Source organism: Pyrgilauda ruficollis, unplaced genomic scaffold, assembly GCF_017590135.1.
Source record: "Pyrgilauda ruficollis isolate IOZ18807 unplaced genomic scaffold, ASM1759013v1 scaffold88, whole genome shotgun sequence".
Lineage (NCBI taxonomy): Eukaryota > Metazoa > Chordata > Aves > Passeriformes > Passeridae > Pyrgilauda > Pyrgilauda ruficollis.
This window is the reverse complement of record NW_024530821.1, coordinates 111,938-130,742: the sequence shown is the minus strand read 5'-3', so window position 1 is coordinate 130,742 and position 18,805 is coordinate 111,938. Positions and strand designations below refer to the sequence as shown.

At 59.0% G+C, this 18,805-nt stretch overlaps 2 protein-coding genes across 2 annotated transcripts; one reads left to right on the top strand and one right to left on the bottom strand.

Moving 5' to 3' along the window:
• Positions 1–1,264: 1,264 nt before the first annotated feature.
• On the bottom strand, positions 1,265–9,952 carry HTRA2 (HtrA serine peptidase 2). The gene is made up of 8 exons (XM_041488120.1): positions 9,534–9,952; positions 8,133–8,337; positions 6,254–6,448; positions 6,108–6,140; positions 5,577–5,685; positions 5,112–5,181; positions 1,809–1,904; positions 1,265–1,599 (listed from the first exon to the last, which is right to left on the bottom strand). The coding sequence occupies exons 1-8, from the start codon at positions 9,890–9,892 to the stop codon at positions 1,434–1,436; spliced, it is 1,233 nt and encodes a 410-aa protein (XP_041344054.1). The 5' UTR covers positions 9,893–9,952; the 3' UTR covers positions 1,265–1,433.
• A 254-nt stretch (positions 9,953–10,206) lies between these two features.
• AUP1 (AUP1 lipid droplet regulating VLDL assembly factor) lies at positions 10,207–18,761 on the top strand. The gene is made up of 12 exons (XM_041488119.1): positions 10,207–10,388; positions 10,649–10,786; positions 11,191–11,341; positions 12,518–12,705; positions 12,832–12,904; positions 14,870–14,943; positions 15,620–15,686; positions 16,826–16,934; positions 17,039–17,185; positions 17,313–17,473; positions 17,613–17,701; positions 18,509–18,761. The coding sequence occupies exons 1-12, from the start codon at positions 10,339–10,341 to the stop codon at positions 18,555–18,557; spliced, it is 1,296 nt and encodes a 431-aa protein (XP_041344053.1). The 5' UTR covers positions 10,207–10,338; the 3' UTR covers positions 18,558–18,761.
• Positions 18,762–18,805: the final 44 nt, after the last annotated feature.

Sequence of the window (18,805 nt, the reverse complement as noted above, 5' to 3'; positions counted from 1 at the left end):
GGAGCAGAAATCCTGTCCTGGGGCTGTGACCCTTGAGGATTGGTGTCCACAGGACCCGTGACCCACAAGAACCGAGGTCTCACAGCAGAGCGGGGCTGCCTCGACTCGTGTGGGAGCACAGCCCGGCCGGGCCCGCGGCCGAGACACTGGGCAGGAGCACTCGGATGTGACACCGGGGCTGAGGGAAATCCAGCCCAGCTCTCCCCCCTCAGCTGCGTGCTCTGACCCCACCAGCCCTTCCCCACTGCAGGGACCCCGGGCTCTGCCCTCAGCCTGGGCGGAGGAGCGGGCAGGCCTTGGCGCGGCCCTGGAACGCTGCGGTCGGCGCGGCCGGAGCAGCTATGCCAGACACGCCGCGATTTCCCCCCATTTCCCCCGGGCCGGCGGCGCTGGCCGGGGCAGCGAATTCCTCCGGCGGGGCCGGGGCTGCTGAAAGGAGGCTTGTTCTCAGGGCAGAGCCGCCCCTTGCCGCGGCACCCCCGAGGAACTGTGCTGCTTTCATGTCCCAAAAGCAGCAGCCGGGGCTCGGGAGCGCCGCCACGGGCAGGGCCTGGCCCGACAGCCGCATTCCTCCGCTGCTCCGGGCTGCCCTCGCCGCTGCTCCCGCTCCAGCGGCGGCTCTTCCAGGAAGGCGAGGAACAGCCGGAGCGGCTCCTTCCCCGAAGGCCCTCGGCTGCAGGCCGTCCCCAGGGGCCGGGCGTGTGTGGGAGCAGAGCTCCAGCACGGACAGCGAGCTCAGGGCGGGACAGGCAGAGCCCCGGCCCCGGCTGTGGCTCCCATCCTCAGCCCTCCTGGACATCAGGACCAGGAGATGCCACCTCAGCCATCACGAGTCCAGCATTGACAGCAATTTACCACGTCCTGGAAAGCTGCTGCAGGAGGGGATGTGGACACATGGCTTGGAGCAGTCACAGCTCCCAGCAGAAGGGATGTGACCAGATGGCCACCAGCACTGCTGCGCTCCAGGGAGGTAACGCCGGTCCCAGACCCGCTCTGGGGCTGCTCTCACCCACAGAGGGGCCACACAATCCATGGCTCGACAGCTGCCTGCCAGGTACACAGAGGAGCTGGATCCCAGCCCAAGGGGGTTCCAAGCAGGTGGCAGAACACCATGAACACTGAAAAGGTCCCTGGAGGCACAGCAAGCTCCTCCCCAGCCACAGGGTCTCATTTGAGGACTGACAGGAGGAGTAAGGTCCCACACATCCCAGCCTCCACCAGGCAACTGCTTCTGCCATGGGAAGGAGATGACACGGCCCTGGGGGCCGCTAGAAAAGTGCTTTATTTGAGTACAGAGGGGCACAGCTGCACCACAAGTCACCCAAGCACAGGCCCCTCTCCTGGCCCCTTCCAGCCCTGCACAAGCTCTGTCTCTGCCTGGCCAGCACAGACACATCTCAGTCCTGCCCTCAGCTCCAGCCGGGTGGTCTCTGCTACTCGGTGACCTCGGGGACGACGCTCACCAGCAGGGTGTCGTAGCCGCGCCGCACCAGCAGGGCCAGGCTCTGCTCCGTCCTCACCGCCTCGTACACGTCCTCGGCACGCCGGGACACCGTCCCGTTGATCTCCAGCACCACGTCCCCAGCCTTCAGCCCTGCCCTGCGGGGAGAATATGCACAGAGAGTGAGGCAGACACTCGGCGTCATCGTCCTCCAAGTGCTGTGGCACCAGAGGTTCTAGAGCTGTGCTTGGCCAGCAAGACAGCCAGCATGGGAAGAGTGGTTTCTGCTGTAGAGCCCAAGCCTGCTGCTCTGCAGCAAAACACATCCCAGAGCTGCTCCCTCACCCAGCCCTAAGGCAGCACTTACTGGTGTGCCGGGGAGCCGATGATCACCTTGTGGATCAGCACGCCGTAGGAGATGTCGGGAAAGGTGGGGTCACGCAGCTTCAGCTCTGCCAGGATGCTGCAGAGTGAACAGCAGCATCAGGGATGGAGCTGGAGGCAGAGCAGGGCTCCCACCCCACTCCCTGCAGCTGCACAGGCTCAGAGAGCAGGCACAGAACCTCCCCTCCTGTGTCCCTGCACTAGCCACAGCTGCCAGCCCCAAACACCACCATCCTCCTATCAAAACAAGAATGAGAATCCCAATGGCATCAGGGAGAGCTGGAAACCCCTGGAGCAGCTGCCAGCTGGATCAGAGCTGTGGTGATGCACATCCCCATGTCACATCACCCTCCCCGGGGTCAGACCCACCCCTCCTCTGCTGCAGTTTCACTTCTCTGCCCCAACTGGGCAGGACACACAACACAAGCCGTGCCCCTCTTCCTGCCAGACATGTCAGCAGAGCTCTCCTCCTGAGTCTAGAGACTAAACAATCACAGTTTCTCACACTTTCCCACAGATTTTGGAATTTCTAAACTAAATTTAAACTCTGCATCTCTCACAGCTCCTCTTTGGACTCTCCCCAACTGCTCCTCACCCGTCTTGAATGGAATCCAGAAGTGGATGCAACACTCCAGCTGGATCTCTCCAGTGACAGCATTCTTCCCTCAAACACTGCATCAGCTCCAATCCCTGCAGACCCACACACTCGGTCTCTGGCCAGCTCTGCTCCTGTCAGGTCCCTGCTCAGCCAGTCAGGGCTCCCCACGTGGCTGTGGTCTGTGCTGAACTCTGCTGTCCCACAGCCCAGTGCAAGCTGCCATCCCTTCCCAATTTCACACAGCAAAGGTGGGAAGAGGCTTCTCAAGTTCCTCTCACCCCACCCCCAGCAGGCTCAGTCAGGGCAGGCTGCTCTGGACAGTGTCCAGCTGGGATTTGAGGATCTCCAAGGACCCTCCAGGCAATGTCTGACAGGCTCTGAGCACCCTTCTCACAGTAAAAAAAGAGATTTCTTGTGGACTCTCACACATCTCTGTGCCCACTGCCTCTTATCTGGCCCGGGCACCATGGACAGAACAACGAGGTCTGAGCCTGAGCCTGTGCCCAACACAGAGCTTCTCCTTCCTGTGCCAGGGAAAAGTTTCCAGATGGAAAGGTTCAGGGTGTTCAGGGCAGTCACCCGATTCCAAGGCCAGCAATCCCTTGCTGGGAGCCCTTCCTGCTGGGCACAAACAAGGCTGGCAGTCAGGTGCTTTCCCTGGATCGCAGCTCGGGGCTGTGCGGAAGCCGGAGCCGCGTGCCCGGAGCCGTGTCCGAGGAATTTCACGCTGCTTCCTGACAGAGCCGGTCCCTGCAAGCGTGGCCAGGGGAGCAGAAGGAGGCTGGGCTGGCCGCCCCCATCCCTGGGGTTCTGCCGGGTACCAGCACCATCTGCTGGGCATTGGGGAACTCAGCAGAGCTTTAGGAGGGCAGAGCACAGCCCCAAAAGGTGTTTGCCCAGCACGGCACAACACCAGCCCCACGAGGCAGCTGAAGGTCCCTTAAATGTGGCTGCAAGAGCCAAAGAAGCAGAGCAGGTGTTGTCCTTCTCCCAGAGGTGAGAGCACAGGTCCTGCTTGCTGACATGGGCACTTCAAGTCCAACCACTCCCCCAGCTCTGCCAAGGCCAGCACTGGCCATGTCCCCAGATGCCACATACACACAGCTGTCAAATCCCCCCAGAGATGGAGATTCCAGCATTGCCCTAGGCAGATATGCCAGGGCTGGACAGCCCTTTCAAGGAGGAATTTTCCCAATATCCAACCTCAACCTCCCCTGGCACAACCTGAGGCAGTTTCCTCTAGTCCTGTCCCTTGTTCCCTGGGAGCACAGCCTGACCCCCACCTGGTTCCACCCTCCTGTGGACAGGGAGAGCACTTTTCATCTGCTCACAGAGTCTGCTACCAATGAAGAAACTTGCAAATTTCCAATTTACCCGTGAGCCAGCTGAGAGCCTAACCACAACACAAGCACAAAGAGATTTGAGAGTGAAAGCTTAAGCTGTGGAGACAATCCTCCCAAAACCGTGTCCAGCTGGGATTTGAGGATCTCCAAGGACCCTCCAGGCAATGTCTGCCAGGCTCTGAGCACCCTTCTCACAGTAAAAAAAGAGATTTCTTGTGGACTCTCACACATCTCTGTGCCCACTGCCTCTTATCTGGCCTGGGCACCACGGACAGAACAACGAGGTCTGAGCCTGAGCCTGTGCCCAACACAGAGCTTCTCCTTCCTGTGCCAGGGAAAAGTTTCCAGATGGAAAGGTTCAGGGTGTTCAGGGCAGTCACCCGATTCCAAGGCCAGCAATCCCTTGCTGGGAGCCCTTCCTGCTGGGCACAAACAAGGCTGGCAGTCAGGTGCTTTCCCTGGATCACAGCTCGGGGCTGTGCGGAAGCCGCGTGCCCGGAGCCGTGTCCGAGGAATTTCACGCTGCTTCCTGACAGAGCCGGTCCCTGCAAGCGTGGCCAGGGGAGCAGAAGGAGGCTGGGCCGGCCTCCCCCATCCCTGGGGTTCTGCCGGGTACCAGCACCATCTGCTGGGCATTGGGGAACTCAGCAGAGCTTTAGGAGGGCAGAGCACAGCCCCAAAAGGTGTTTGCCCAGCACGGCACAACACCAGCCCCACGAGGCAGCTGAAGGTCCCTTAAATGTGGCTGCAAGAGCCAAAGAAGCAGAGCAGGTGCTGTCCTTCTCCCAGAGGTGAGAGCACAGGTCCTGCTTGCTGACATGGGCACTTCAAGTCCAACCACTCCCCCAGCTCTGCCAAGGCCAGCACTGGCCATGTCCCCAGATGCCACATACACACAGCTGTCAAATCCCCCCAGAGATGGAGATTCCAGCATTGCCCTAGGCAGATATGCCAGGGCTGGACAGCCCTTTCAAGGAGGAATTTTCCCAATATCCAACCTCAACCTCCCCTGGCACAACCTGAGGCAGTTTCCTCTAGTCCTGTCCCTTGTTCCCTGGGAGCACAGCCTGACCCCCACCTGGTTCCACCCTCCTGTGGACAGGGAGAGCACTTTTCATCTGCTCACAGAGTCTGCTACCAATGAAGAAACTTGCAAGTTTCCAATTTACCCGTGAGCCAGCTGAGAGCCTAACCACAACACAAGCACAAAGAGATTTGAGAGTGAAAGCTTAAGCTGTGGAGACAATCCTCCCAAAACCAGGCATCCTCAGTTAGTTGGGAAGATCCCATCACATCCCTGCCCCAACAGGACTGGTCTGGTGGCCCCTGAGCTCAGGACAGGTACCTGGGAGTGAGGGTCAGCATCATCACCCCGATGTACCGGCGCTTGCAGTCTGCATTGCCAAACCAAGAGCCTGTGGAAGGAAAGGACATGGAATGTCATGGCTGGAAAACAGAGATCTGCTCAGAACAGTGCTGGGCTGAGCCCTCAGGGCAGGCAGCATCCAGAGCCATTCCAAATCCCTGTAACAGCTCAGTCCAGTTCCCAGCACCAACGGGAGCATTCCAGGTGTTGCATTTTGCACCGTGACTTGGCTTCCCTGGTTTGTCAGATTTTTGACAAAGAATGTCCCTCCCCAGTGTCACAGAAGAACCAGACAGGGCAAGGCAGCAGCAGCACAGCTTCCTGTGGCACCAGATGAGGCCCCACAGACTTCTCCTGCTTTTCTTGGGAAGAAGGGTCCAGAGCCCAAGGTTTCCCTCTCTCATCATCCTCCCCCAGAGCCCGAGCAGGGAGGTCCCCACTCACTCTTGCGGTGCTCCTCCTTCTGCAGGAACTTCCGCAGCCGGTCCGAGGGGATGGCAAAGGAGATGCCTGATGTCACCTTCATGGTGTTCACGCCAATCACCTCGCCATCCTGCAGGGAAAGGGCATTGGGATCCCAATGCAGCAATCCCAGCAGTGACCCAGCCTGGATCACTGTGGAGAGCAGAACTACTGCACCAGTCTGGGGTCCTGCCTCTGTGCCCACCCCTTCCCAGGCTGCTGTCCCTGTGTCCTCCTGACCCTGCCAAGGCTGGGCAGGACCCAAGGCTGAGTCCACGGGATGAGTCCATGCAGTCCCTGGCTCTGCCCTGCCAGCACCAGCCAGACCTCATCTCCACCAAAGCCCCATCAGCTCCAGCTGCCTCAGATACTGCACAAAGCTCTCATGCCAGGCTTAGCCCTCCTCTCCCTCCTCCCTCCAAAAGCCTCCCAGCACCCACAGAGGGGCACAGAGCAAGGGGCACACAGCACATCCCTGCCCCAGCCAGCAAGGGGACAAGCAGCAGCACTCACCAAGTTGACGAGGGGGCCCCCAGAGTTCCCAAACTGCAGCAGAGAAGAGAGAGTGTGAGCAGACCACAAAAGCCCCATCCTGAGGCCGATCCCAGAGCGACCAGCCAGACCCCTCACGCTCCCTCCCACGTCCCCACGTCCCTTACGTCGATGGCAGCGTCGGTCTGGATGTACTCCATGTCGGTGGCGGCCAGGCCCAGCTCGCGGCTGCCGCGCTGCGCCGAGCTGACGATGCCCGAGGTGATGGTGTTCTGCAGGGCGAAGGGGCTGCCCATGGCCACCACGAACTCGCCCTGCCTCACCTCGGCCGAGCGGCCCAGCGGCAGCGTGGGCAGCGGGTGCTGTGGGCAGCGAGATGTTGCGGGGTGATGTCATGGTTTGCCTCAGGTACCCCGGGTTTGTCCCTGAAGATTCCTTCCCCAGGTGTGTCAATCACCTCTCTTTTCCCCACCCTGACCCCTGCTGAGTATGGTCTGTCAATCCTGAAATTCCAGAAGGGTGTCGAGTGATTGGCAGATTCAAAGGATGCCTTCCTCTTCTGGGGAGCACATTGGACTATCCAGGTGTCCTTTGTCCCCTAAGACCTCCTGTCCTGTACCTGGTTGGTGGCTTCCTACCCCGTCCCTGCCCCCTCTCCCCCGGGTAAAAGGGCCAGCAGACCACGCAGCTGGGGGTTCTGCTGGAGCTGTTGCTAGATTCAGAGGCCATGCGGGCCAGAATAAAAGCTCTGGATTAAAACCCTCCATCAGAACCAACTCCTTTCCTCCACCATCACCTTAAAGCTTCTCCAGCAGAGGAAAACCTGTGGAGCAGACCCTCCATGGGAGGAAGCTCCATCCACTGCCACCAGAGCCTGGCATGCCCGGACTTGTCCCAGCACACCCAACTGCAACTCACAGCTAGCCAAAAGTGTCTCTGGGGTGAAACACCACAGTGTCAATCACCTCTCTTTTCCCCACCCTGACCCCTGCTGAGTACGGTCCTGAAATTCCAGAAGAGTGTCGAGTGATTGGCAGATTCAAAGGATGCCTTCCTCCTCTGGGGGGGGACATTGGACTATCCAGGCGTCCTTTGTCCCCTGAGACCTCCTGTCCTGTACCTGGTTGGTGGCTTCCTACCCCGTCCCTGCCCCCTCTCCCCCGGGTAAAAGGGCCAGCAGACCACGCAGCTGGGGGTTCTGCTGGAGCTGTTGCTAGATTCAGAGGCCATGCGGGCCAGAATAAAAGCTCTGGATTAAAACCCTCCATCAGAACCAACTCCTTTCCTCCACCATCACCTTAAAGCTTCTCCAGAAGAGGAAAACCTGTGGAGCAGACCCTCCATGGGAGGAAGCTCCATCCACTGCCACCAGAGCCTGGCATGCCCGGACTTGTCCCAGCACAGTCAATCACCTCTCTTTTCCCCACCCTGACCCCTGCTGAGTATGGTCTGTCAATCCTGAAATTCCAGAAGGGTGTCGAGTGATTGGCAGATTCAAAGGATGCCTTCCTCTTCTGGGGAGCACATTGGACTATCCAGGTGTCCTTTGTCCCCTAAGACCTCCTGTCCTGTACCTGGTTGGTGGCTTCCTACCCCGTCCCTGCCCCCTCTCCCCCGGGTAAAAGGGCCAGCAGACCACGCAGCTGGGGGTTCTGCTGGAGCTGTTGCTAGATTCAGAGGCCATGCGGGCCAGAATAAAAGCTCTGGATTAAAACCCTCCATCAGAACCAACTCCTTTCCTCCACCATCACCTTAAAGCTTCTCCAGAAGAGGAAAACCTGTGGAGCAGACCCTCCATGGGAGGAAGCTCCATCCACTGCCACCAGAGCCTGGCATGCCCGGACTTGTCCCAGCACACCCAACTGCAACTCACAGCTAGCCAAAAGTGTCTCTGGGGTGAAACACCACAGCTGCCACTATTTGGTTCAGCAGCAGGGCCAAGCCAAGCCAAACCACATCCCGTCAGCAATACTGGTAATACTCCAACAGCGAGACGCTCAGCGGGACGGACAGAACGTCCCCGCGGCCACCGGGACACGCACGCACCTTGGGCTTGATCTTGATGGTGGCGATGTCGGCCACCTGGTCCACGTCCTGCACCACGGCGTCGTACATCTCGCCGCTGGCCAGCTTCACCCGCACGCGCCGCCGGTTGGCCACCACGTGCGCGTTGGTGACGATCAGCCCGTCCGGGGACACCACGAAGCCAGAACCGTTGGAGATGGGCACCTCCCGGCCCAGGAAGGGGTGCCTGCGAGGAGGGCACGGGTCAGGAGGGGAAAGGATGGGGCTGGGAGGCAGCAGCACGATCACAGAATCACAGAATAATGAGGTTGGAAGAGACCTCTAAGATCATCGAGTCCAACCTGTGGCCTAACACCTCAACTAGACTATAGCACCAAGTGCCATGTCCAGTCTTTTTTAAAACAGATCCAGAGATGGTGATTCTACCACCTCTCTGGGAAGAGCATTCCAGTACTTTATTATTCTTTCAATGAAATTTTTTTTCCTAATATCCAGCCTATGCCTTCCCTGACGTAGCTTGAGACTGTGTCCTCTGGTTCTGTCAGTTGCTGCCTGGAGGAAGAGACCGACCCCACCTGTGTGCAACCTCCCTTCAAGAAGCTGTAGAGAGCAGTAAGGTCACCTCTGAGCCTCCTCTTCTCCAGGATAAACAACCCCAGCTCCTTCATATGTTCCGCATAGGGCTTGTGTTCCAAGCCCCTCACCAGCCCTGCTGCCCTCCTCTGGACACACTCAAGATGGGGGGATCCTTCCCTGTCCCAAGAGTCTGCAGAAACAGGGGAACGTGCACAAATGCAGCGGGAATCCAGGGCTCATGCACAGCCACAAAGGTACAATCCTACAGGAGCAGAAGGGGCTGTGACCTGTGCAGGGACACATGGAGCAGGTAACAAACACCTGAGAGGCAACAGGAAATGTTCCCGATAGTGGGAGCCCTGTCAAACACCCCAAGCTCTGCTGGAAGTCAGGCGAAGTGAAGGGAAAACGGGATGGATCAGCAAGGCCACAGCCCAGCTGCTGGTGAATTACTGCCAGTGTGGGTCAGGAACCCAGGGAAGGAGCAGCAGCAGCCGATGCCTCCTCACACTGTGAGCCAGCGAGGGTGACACAGGTGACACCAAGCTGGGAGCAGCAGCCACCCAGCGGGAGGGCAGAGGTGCTCCGAGAGGCCGGAGGCATTGGACGGTGCGAACATTAGAGAGCACAAAGGGAAACAAACACCAAGTGCTGCTCCCGGGCACAGTGACGGGGCAGCCTGCAGGGACACGGCCCCGCCGGACACGGAAGCGGCAGCGGCGTGTGGCAGCCGCGCGTCGGTCCCTCCCGAGGCACTTGTGGCAGCCCTCCGGGACGGTTCAGGAGAGGCCGAACACTGCGGAGGGAGGAGGGCAATCCCTCCCGGGGACCTCCCGGTGCCGGTACCTGCCCACGATCTCCACGTAGACCAGCGCGGGCGCCGTTTTCTCCACCACGTCAGCGATGAAGTTGAAGGCGGCGCGGGGCGAGGCAGGCGGCGGGGCTGGCGGCGGGGCGGGCACGGCGGCGCTCAGCGGGGCCCGGCGGCGCTCCTGGGCCCACAGCAGCACCAACGCCGCCGTCCCGGCGCCCACCGCCGCCGCCAGAGACCGGCCCCAAGCGGACGGCGGCGGGGGATGGGAAGGAGGGGGAGGGGGAGGGGGCGGCGGTGGCTCAGCGGTCCCGGTCAGCGCTCGACACCAGCGCTGTACAGCCGGTGGCACCGGGATGCACCGGACCCTCAGGCTCCGTGCCGCTGCCGCCATGCTGCCGAACGGAAACCGCCCTCCGCCGGGGCGGGGCCGAGCCGCGGGGTTCTATGGGAGTTGTAGTCCAAAGGCGGGGTCCACCAGAAGCCGTCCTCCACCGCGGAGCACGCCGGGAGCTGTAGTTCTGAGGAGAGGCCTCCCGGAAGCTAGTCCTGCCGCGGGGCACGCCGGGAGTTGTAGTCCCCCTGGGAGATACCTTCCCGCTGTCAGCGAGATGCGCCGACAAGCGGCGCGACAGCGAAGCAGGGCAGCCCTATTGTCAGAGTGGCTCACCGAGCCCGCCGGAGCCACCGAGGGCCGCGACCGGGGCGAGAGTGCTGCGGCGGCGCGTTGCGGACCAGGAAGGCGGTGCGCTCCCAGAGTACCCCGCGCGGGCCGGGCGCGCGGCCGCGGGCAAGATGGCGGCGGGTGCGGGGCGGCCGTGAGGCGCCGGCACGGCGGGGATGGAACCGCCCGCGGCGCCGGGCCCCGAGCGGCTCTTCGACTCGCACCGGTGAGCGCCCGCCCGGGGCCCGCGCGGTGCGGACTCCCGGGAAAGAACTGCGGGAACCCTGGGCGGGGGTCGCGGGGCCAGCGGAGGGCGGGGGTGTCTCACCAGAGCCCCGTGAGGAAGGTCGGGGTGACCCGTGGGGGGACCGGGGAGCGTCCGGGGTGGTCCCGACGCGGGTTGGGAGAGTTGCTGGGGGCACCACGCGGAGCGGCGGCCGCAGGGCGGGTCCCGGCGATCGCTCAGGCCGCTCCGTGCCCCTGCAGGTTGCCGAGCGATGGGTTCCTGCTGCTGGCCCTGCTGCTCTACGCGCCCGTGGGGCTCTGCCTGCTCGTCCTGCGCGTCTTCATCGGCGTCCACGTGTTCCTGGTCAGCTGCGCCCTGCCCGACAGCGTCGTGCGCCGGTGGGTGACCCCGGGGGGCTCCGGGGTGCTGCTGCCCCGGGTGGGTGTGGGGTGATGGCAGGGCCGACCCGGCCCCTGCGTGTCCCGAGCCGTGCGGGCTTGGCTCAGGGAAGGATCTGTGTCTTCAGGAGCCTTGGAGGTGCTTCCTCTGCCGAGCCCGGTGCTGGCAGCCACCTCTGGAGCGCTCAGGGACCGGTGTGCAGCACGTGGATCAGCTTGCTGTGCTGCTCAGGAGTTCTGTGGGCACTTGCTGCCCTCATCCCAGTCCCGGCCCCACACCAATTCCTGTTCCAGACGTGTCATTTATCCAGCCGGCAGATCTCCTGGCTCTTTGCCTGTTGGACATGTCACCTAGCAGTGTTTTGGAGGGCAGGGCTCGAGGAGGATCCTTGTTCCCCTGGCAGGTTCATTGTCCGTGTGATGTGCTCCGTGCTGGGGCTGCTGGTGCGTCAGAGCGACCCTCGGCTGCGCGGGGCCGGCGCCAGGGTCTTCATTGCCAACCATGTCACCCCCTTCGACCACAACGTCGTCAGCCTGCTCACCTCCTGCAACACGGTGAGGGCGCGGCCGGGGCTCCTCCCCGAGGGCGGGACACGGGCAGCTCTGTCCCGTTTGGTGCTGCAGTGGGATCAGTGGAAGGAAGCTTAAAGCCTTCCCCTTGCCATGGGTAGGGTCACCTCCTACCAGCCCAAGTGGCTCCAAGCCTTGTCCAGCCTGGCCTTGGACACTTCTAGAGATCCAGGGGCAGCCACAGCTTCTCTCGCCACTCTCACACCCAAAAATTTCCTCCTAATATCCAGCCTAAATTTCTCCTCTTTCAGTTGTACTCATTAATCCTTGTCCTGTCGCTCCAGTTTCTGGCACAGATTCCCTCTCCAGCTTCCCTCCAGGCTCTTTCAGATCCTGAAAAGTTTCATCTCCTGATCTGATTTATTAACGCAGGGTGTTAATCTTGAGGTGTTTTCTGTGGCTCAGTGCAAAGTTTCATCTCCTGATGGATAAATCAGATCTGATTTATTAACGCAGGGTGTTAATCTTGAGGTGTTTTCTGTGGCTCATTGTCACTCTTGGGCTCTGCATGAAAAAGTGGAACAGGGTGAGGAGCAGCAGGAGTTGTTACAGTGGGGGTTGATTTTGGTGGAAAATTGGGCAGATCCCAGCAGCTGCTTCCTTCTCTGGCCTTTTGGATAAAGGGGCAGGGCTGGTTGTGGGGTTTCCCCCAGCACTGGGTGGGCAGTTTTGGGGGTGCTGAGGGAGCTGTGTGTCATTAGTGCTTGGGTAGTTCTGGGCTGTCCCTGCTCTCCTGTACAGTTCTGTGTGTGTGGAGTTCCTGAGTCAGCAGGCTCTGTGTGGCTCCTGTGTCCTGCACAGCCATTGATTTACCCCTGGCCTGGACAGGGGGGACTCCTGGGAGCAGAGTGTGTCCTGCCAAGTGTGCCAGGGACTGCAGAGAGAACGCTGGGGACACGGGCAGCCGGGAGTGCGTGTGTCTGGCAGGCAGGGCACAGTCTGAACTGATGATTTGGAATCCATTTCCTCTGGAACTGGGGCTGAGGCCTGGCAGTAACACGTTCTCAGCCACCAGTGCTGTCAACACAGGTCACTCTCAGTCCAAGAGGGGATTTTGCTAATGAGCAGCAACTTTGTCACCTCTGTCACCTGGGAAGGTTGGCCTGAGGGCATGGAAGGATGGGCAGGGCGGCGTTTCTCTCACTGCTGTTCTCCCTGCAGCCTGCCCTGAGTGGTGCCCCAGGGTTCATCTGCTGGTCCCGGGGCTTCATGGAGCTGGGAGTGACGGGCAGCCGTGCAGAGCTGGTGGATTCCCTGAAGGAATACTCTGCCCACCAAGGGAACCCACCTCTGCTGCTCTTCCCAGAGGAGGCGGCCACCAACGGCAGGGCCGGGCTGCTCCGCTTCAGGTGAATTCCCCCAGCAGGGCAGCGGGAATTCCTGCAGCAGGGTGGCTGGGAAAGGCTCTGCTGTATCCTGACAAAATGGCTTCAGGTGGCTCCAGGGTCATTCACTGCAGAATTCCTCCCTTCCAGCTCCTGGCCCTTTTCCATCCTGGATGAGGTCCAGCCCGTTGCCCTGCAGGTCCGGAGGCCGTTGGTGGCTGTGGTGAGTGGTGGGCACAGGGACAGGGTGTGGGGTGGGAACAGCTTTTCTTTCTGCTTTGGAGCCTGTGGTGTGGCCTGGCCTCGTGTCCTGGCACCCTGGAACCAGCTGCTCAGGGCTAACACAGTTTCCAGTGCCTTTCCCAGGAGCTGAGCCCTGGTTACATTGGCCAGTGTGACAGATGTTTGGTGGCCCAGCTGGCTGTCACTGTGCCTCTGGCTTCATGGCCAGTGCAGTGTGCTTGGCTCTGGCTGAGTTCCCTGCTGTGAAAGACCAGCTGCAGGCAGCCCTGGTGCCAAAGGTCATGCAGGGCTCTGGAGGCTCCTGAGCTGGTGTCCCTGGCACAGACACAGGATATCCCACACAAGGGATAAAGTCCATGAGGGCAATGGCAGCACTGCCAAAGGCATTGCAGGGAAACTGCTCTCACCAAGGCTTTGTTGAATTTCTTGTTTTGGATATTTATTTATGATCTGGTGGCTATAGAGAGATGCAAGTCATGGCTGTCACTCGTGGGTCTGGTGTTTCTGTGGCAAAGGAACCCCTGGCAGGGTGAGGAGTCACCTGGATGTGTGCAGGGATGGGAATTGCAGGAATATTTTGCAGAGCTTTGATCACTCCTGGCAGGCAGGGGTGCTGAGGCAGAGTTGAGGCAGGCCACAAGGTGGGTGAAGATGCAGTTTTCTAGCAATAAGTTACATTTTGAATGATTCCTCCAGAGAAGTGGCAGAGTTTTTCTGTTCTGGACAGTTTATAAGGAATATCTTATGCTTTTATGGGTTTGGTTCCTTTGAGAAATTCTGAGATGTGACAAGCTGTCTGTCTGTCCATCCCTTCCCTCCTGCATGTCAGGGAGCACAGCAGGTCTGTGTGGAAGTGCTGGTGCTGGTTACTTTTGGCTCAGATTTTACCTTCAGAGTCTGAGCAGGACTTTGTGCTTCCTGCACATTGGCTGAGTAAATCCTGATGGATTTCTGGGGTGATTTTAAACCATCAGAAACTGGAAGGATTGGAGATGTTAAATTTTGAATAGATTGATTGGTGTTTTATAGAAAGTGTTCTTATATAATTGTGTAATTTGTATTAGGCACTGGGTTGGGCCAAACACCAAATTTGGGATTAAGAAATAATTTTCTCCAGCTCCAGTTGCATGGAATGTTGCAGGAGGGTGTTGTGTGGCACAGGCAGTGTAACTGAAATCTGGCTGTGAGCATCACTCCAGGCATTTGGGTTTAATGTTCCAAGGTTCTGTTTATCCAGATGAGGTTTCTCTGTTCATCCTGTGCCTGGGCTTTCGGGGTTTTCTCGTTTAAAGCTCCTCTTCCCAGGCTGTGGGATAAAACAGGCACAAACCTGTCTGAGAATCACAGAATTGTTTGGAAAATCCCTCTGGAAAATCGAGTCCCACCATTCCACAGCAATGCCTAGGCATGTCCCCAAGTGCCACATCCACAGGGCTGTTAAATCCCCCAGAGATGGGGACTTCCCCCTGCCCTGGGCAGCTGTGCCAGGGCTGGACACTTCTTTCCAAGAAGGAATTCTCCCAATATCCAACCTCAGCCTCCCCTGGCACAACCTGAGGCTGTTTCCTCTTGTGCTGTTCCCTGGCAGAGCTTACAGGAGTTGGGACATCACAGAGAGGCTGTTGCCAGCAGAATGAGGGAGGATTGTTCATGGTTCTGAGGAAGCATTAGTAGGTTTTCTGACATTTTTGTCGCTTTCTGAAGGGACAGACTAGTAGGGAATGGGGGAATACTGAGGGAAAGTCTTGCTGCTGTCTTAGTGGGAGGAAAGCGAAAACTGGTGATGATCAGTGAGGGTGAAGCTGTCCTGGGGCTTGCCCTGCTTGCACTGGCTTTGCTGTTCCCCCTTCCCAATCCTCCAGCCAGGTGTGTTCTGCCCACCTCCCTCCCCAGTGGAAGCTGCTCCTGTCCCACGGGTGGGATCTCACTGTGCTCTCTTCCCCAGAGCGTGGCCGACTCCTCCTGGATCACAGAGCTGCTCTGGACCTTCTTCGTTCCCTTCACAGTTTATCAAGTAAGGTACTACGTCTCTCTCTTCCGTTTGGGGCAGGGTTGGGGGTGGGCAGGGCTGTGGTGCCCCCCTGGCACTGAGAGCTGCCTCCCTGGGTGCCTCAGCAGGGCTGGCCTTGGCACCATCTGGGCCTGGCCGTGTCCAGCTCCTGGGCCAGCTTCTGATGCAGAGAGGGCTCCTGGTTCCTGCTGGGGAGGGACAGGAGCCTCAGGCTCTCCAGGTCAAGTTTCCAGGTGTATTGTTGAAGCTGTGCTGGCCCAGGTGTCTTGTCCCTACAGTCCCTTGGGAGTGGGGTGGTGCAGGGGTGGTGCAGATCCGAGGCCAGGCTGGCTCAGGTGCTTTGCTGTAACCAGGACCGGGAATCAAATGTAGGGCTGGGTGTATTTCAGCAAAGGAAAGCCTTTCCCTGGCTCTGTCTGCCTGAATTCTGGGTGACCTGTTTCCTGCTTCCATGTCAATGGCCACAGATCCTCATTAAGGCCTTTCTGGGAGCTGCAGATCCCTGGTGTTACACTCGAGCTCCAGTGAGCCAGTTCTGTCCTGGATTTGGGAGCAAATGCTGGGCTGTGCTGCTCCTCTGGGGAAAACAGGGCTGAGCAGTGGGCATGGAGGTGGGGATGGCACGGCTGGCCCTGGCAGGGTGTCCTGGCAGGGCTGGCTCCATGTGCTGCTGTCCCCTCTCAGGTGGATGCCGTCTGTCCCCAGGCGAGCGGACGAGCGGAGTGAGGACTTTGCGCTCCGAGTTCAGGAGGTAGGAGGGGCTGTGGGACAGGGATGTGTGGGACTGCTGCACTTCGGGGTGGGCACAGGGCAGAGCAGGGTGCAGGCAGAGGGCATTTCTGGATGTCTGTGTGTGATGGGAGCTCTGGTGCATTGGTGGTTTTTGGGTTTTTTTGTGTTTTTTTGTGAAGGTTGGGATTGAAAGTGTTTGAGATAGCATTTCGTGTTTAGACTTAGATCTTTATTTTTTTAATTTATGTTATACTTTTAAAGTAGTGAGTTTTGTATTCTTTTATAAAATGGTTATGTATTTATTTTTATACTTTTTTCAAGGAAAAACTAATTAAGAAATTATACTTAAATTATTTTTATCTTAATAATTAACTACTTGTGTTTTGTAATGTGGAGTTTTTTGTTTAATTATAAAATTACTAAAACTATGACTTAAAATTACTACTATGAATTAAAATTATTACTTAAACTATACTACTTAAGCTTACAAAGAAGGACTAATTTTTGTTTTTAAACTTTTAATTTGTTATAGATATTATTATAGTCTAAAACTTAGAGTTTAAAGTTTTTTACTACGTTATATTACACACTTCTAATCAAACTGCACACTCATAATCTTAGTTGTGTTATTTAATTTTAGAAGCTTTCTCTATGGCCTCAGGTCAAATGCAGTGTTCTCTGGGGGGCTAGAGTCTGTGAGCACAGAAAGTCTAAAATTCTCAGCATCTAGAACTCCAACAGAACATGTTTATTGTCCCTTGCAAGACCTCAGTTATTTCATGGCCTGTTTGCCACCCCACATTGAGCCTTTCTGCAGCTGTCAGGGCTTTTCCCATCAATCTCAAACCTTTCACCTCATTTTTATAACGCCACAAATCATACAAAGCAGTTGTTTCTCCACCCTGTCCATATGTGCTGGGTATTTGACAGCTCCAGACATCTCATACCTCCTTGTCAGCCTATTTTGGCAGGATAATATTGCTATTCCTGATCATTCTCGTGCCCTCTGCAACACTGAAATGCTTCCCAGAGGCCCTGGAGAAATCAGCTCCCAGCCCTCTTGCCCTGCCCGTGGCTCCATGTAGCCCTGCCATGCTGCCCAGCCCGAGGGGCTGTGTGTGCTGTGTGATTTATGTGTGATTGCTCTGTGTTGCACAGCTCTTGGCCGTGGAGCTGGGTGTGGTATCCACACGGATCACCGCTGCCGACAGGACCGAGCACATGAAGAGGCTGAGGCACACGGCACAAAGGCTGCCCTTTGCTCCAGGTGGGGATCCTGGCTATGAAACCTCAGCCTGGGCTCTGCTTTTGGGGGGGGTCTCTGTCTGCTCTCAGTGACAGACTCACCCTGTGCTGTCCTTTCTCCTGCAGCCTCGAGCCAGCGCCCGGCAGCCCGGCCCAGGCTGCCCCCCAGCCTGCCCGGGGGTGCTCCCGAGGACGTGAGGGTCGTGGCCATGGCACAGCAGGTCAAGGAGGTGCTGCCTCACGTGCCCTTGGAGGTCATCAGGACAGACCTGGGTGAGCAGGGGTGGCAGCAGGGACGTTTCTGTGGTCCGAAAGAAGCAACTTTATCACCAATGCACTGCTACACATTGACAGCCAGGATGGAGTGTCCTCATCTCTAATGGTCCCTTTGTCCCCACAGTCCAAACCAACTGTGTGGACACCACCATTGCCAACTTGCTGGAGGGGAGAGTTCCCTTCTTCCCTGAGAGTAAAGAGCCTGGAGACCTGCCTGCCCCATCTACCTCCCAGGCTGCAGCTGCTTCTGGCATCCAGGGCTCTGTGGCTGCGCCTTCTTCCAAGGTAATTTGGGCTTGTGTCTCCCTGCTCTGCTGGCTCGTGTTCAGGACTAGCCAGGGGCATGGAGCACCAGCCAGGTCCTTGCAGAGCCACCAAGGAGCCTTCATCTGTCTCCTGATGGCTCCTGTGCTTTCCCTTCCAGCCGGCTACAAAGCAGTTTGCAAAGTCCCCCGTGGAGCGTCACCTGTCCCTGCAGGAGAGGAAACGAGCCTTGTACGACTATGCCAGGAGGTGAGAGCCCCCCACACCTGCCCGTGCCAGGGCCACACAAAATCCCCCCCTGCCCAAGCCCCCAGATCCCGGCCCCAGCAGCACCCGAGGTCCCCCAGGCTTTCCAGTGAGCTTTCCAGCATCCCCCCCTGTGGGACTGGGTTTCTCTGGGGTGCCTCGGTGTGGGCAGGACGTTCCTGTTTGGCACCAGGCACAGCTCTGTTAATGCTCCTTGGTGTGAGGGCACAGGGAGTGAGTTTGATCTCTGTGCAGGCTTTTCATGAGGCAAATCCTGGCACAAGAGGCCGGTTCTGGTGTGTGGGTGTTGGTTTGGGAAGACACAGCAAACTGAGGATGTGTTTGAGGGGAAGCTGAGTGTGCCTGGGCTTGTTGGGCACCGGCTGGCTGCGGTGGTGCTGAGGGAACTGTCCTGCTGGGAATTCCTGGCTGGGGTCTGCTGGGGCACGGGGATCCTGTGGGTGATCCTGGGGGTCCGTGAGCTGCTCCGGGCAGCCCTGGCAGCGCCTCACTGCCCTCACTTGGTCCCTGCTCCGCCGGGATTGTCCCCAGCAGGGACTGTACCCTCCCCGAGCAGCTCCTGCTGCCTTCACCCGTTCCCCTGGGCTCCGGTGAGCGTGGAATGAAGCAGATCCGAGCACAGCATGCAGCCAGGGAGCGCCCGGCCCTGGGCTGGCTGCTGCAGAGTCCCGCGTCCCGGTCCCCCGGGGCTGCTTCCCGGCCGGGCGGGCGATCCCCGGGTGGGTTGGCGGGAGGCCCCTCCGGTGGTCCCCGCCCGCGGTGTCTGAGGGAGGGCGCTCTCTCCCGCAGGCGGTTCGCTGAGAAGCACGGCGTGGCAAGGGCCGGCGGCAGCCCCTGACGGGAGCTCCCGGCCGGGCCGGTGGCAGCCCCTGACCGGAGCTCCGGGCCGGGCCGGTGGCAGCCCCTGACCGGAGCTCCGGGCCGGGCCGGTGGCAGCCCCTGACCGGAGCTCCGGGCCGGGCCGGGCCGGTGGCACCGGGAGCGCGCGGGCCCCGCGCGGGCGGGACGGGACGGGACGGGCGGGGCGGGGGCGCCCCCTGGCGGCTGAAATAAACGGCGGCAGCGTCCGGCGCGGCTCGGGCTGTG

Excerpts from the sequence above, each read along its gene's own strand:
- HTRA2 (XM_041488120.1), bottom strand. The coding sequence starts at position 9,892 with ATGGCGGCAGCGGCACGGAGCCTGAGGGTCCGGTGCATCCCGGTGCCA. Across the intron at positions 6,449-8,132 it reads CCATCAAGATCAAGCCCAAG|CACCCGCTGCCCACGCTGCC; the intron begins GTGCGTGCGTGT and ends CGCTGCCCACAG. Across the intron at positions 6,141-6,253 it reads AGACCGACGCTGCCATCGAC|TTTGGGAACTCTGGGGGCCC; the intron begins GTAAGGGACGTG and ends TCTCTGCTGCAG.
- AUP1 (XM_041488119.1), top strand. The coding sequence starts at position 10,339 with ATGGAACCGCCCGCGGCGCCGGGCCCCGAGCGGCTCTTCGACTCGCAC. Across the intron at positions 10,389-10,648 it reads CGGCTCTTCGACTCGCACCG|GTTGCCGAGCGATGGGTTCC; the intron begins GTGAGCGCCCGC and ends GTGCCCCTGCAG. Across the intron at positions 14,944-15,619 it reads TTCACAGTTTATCAAGTAAG|GTGGATGCCGTCTGTCCCCA; the intron begins GTACTACGTCTC and ends GTCCCCTCTCAG.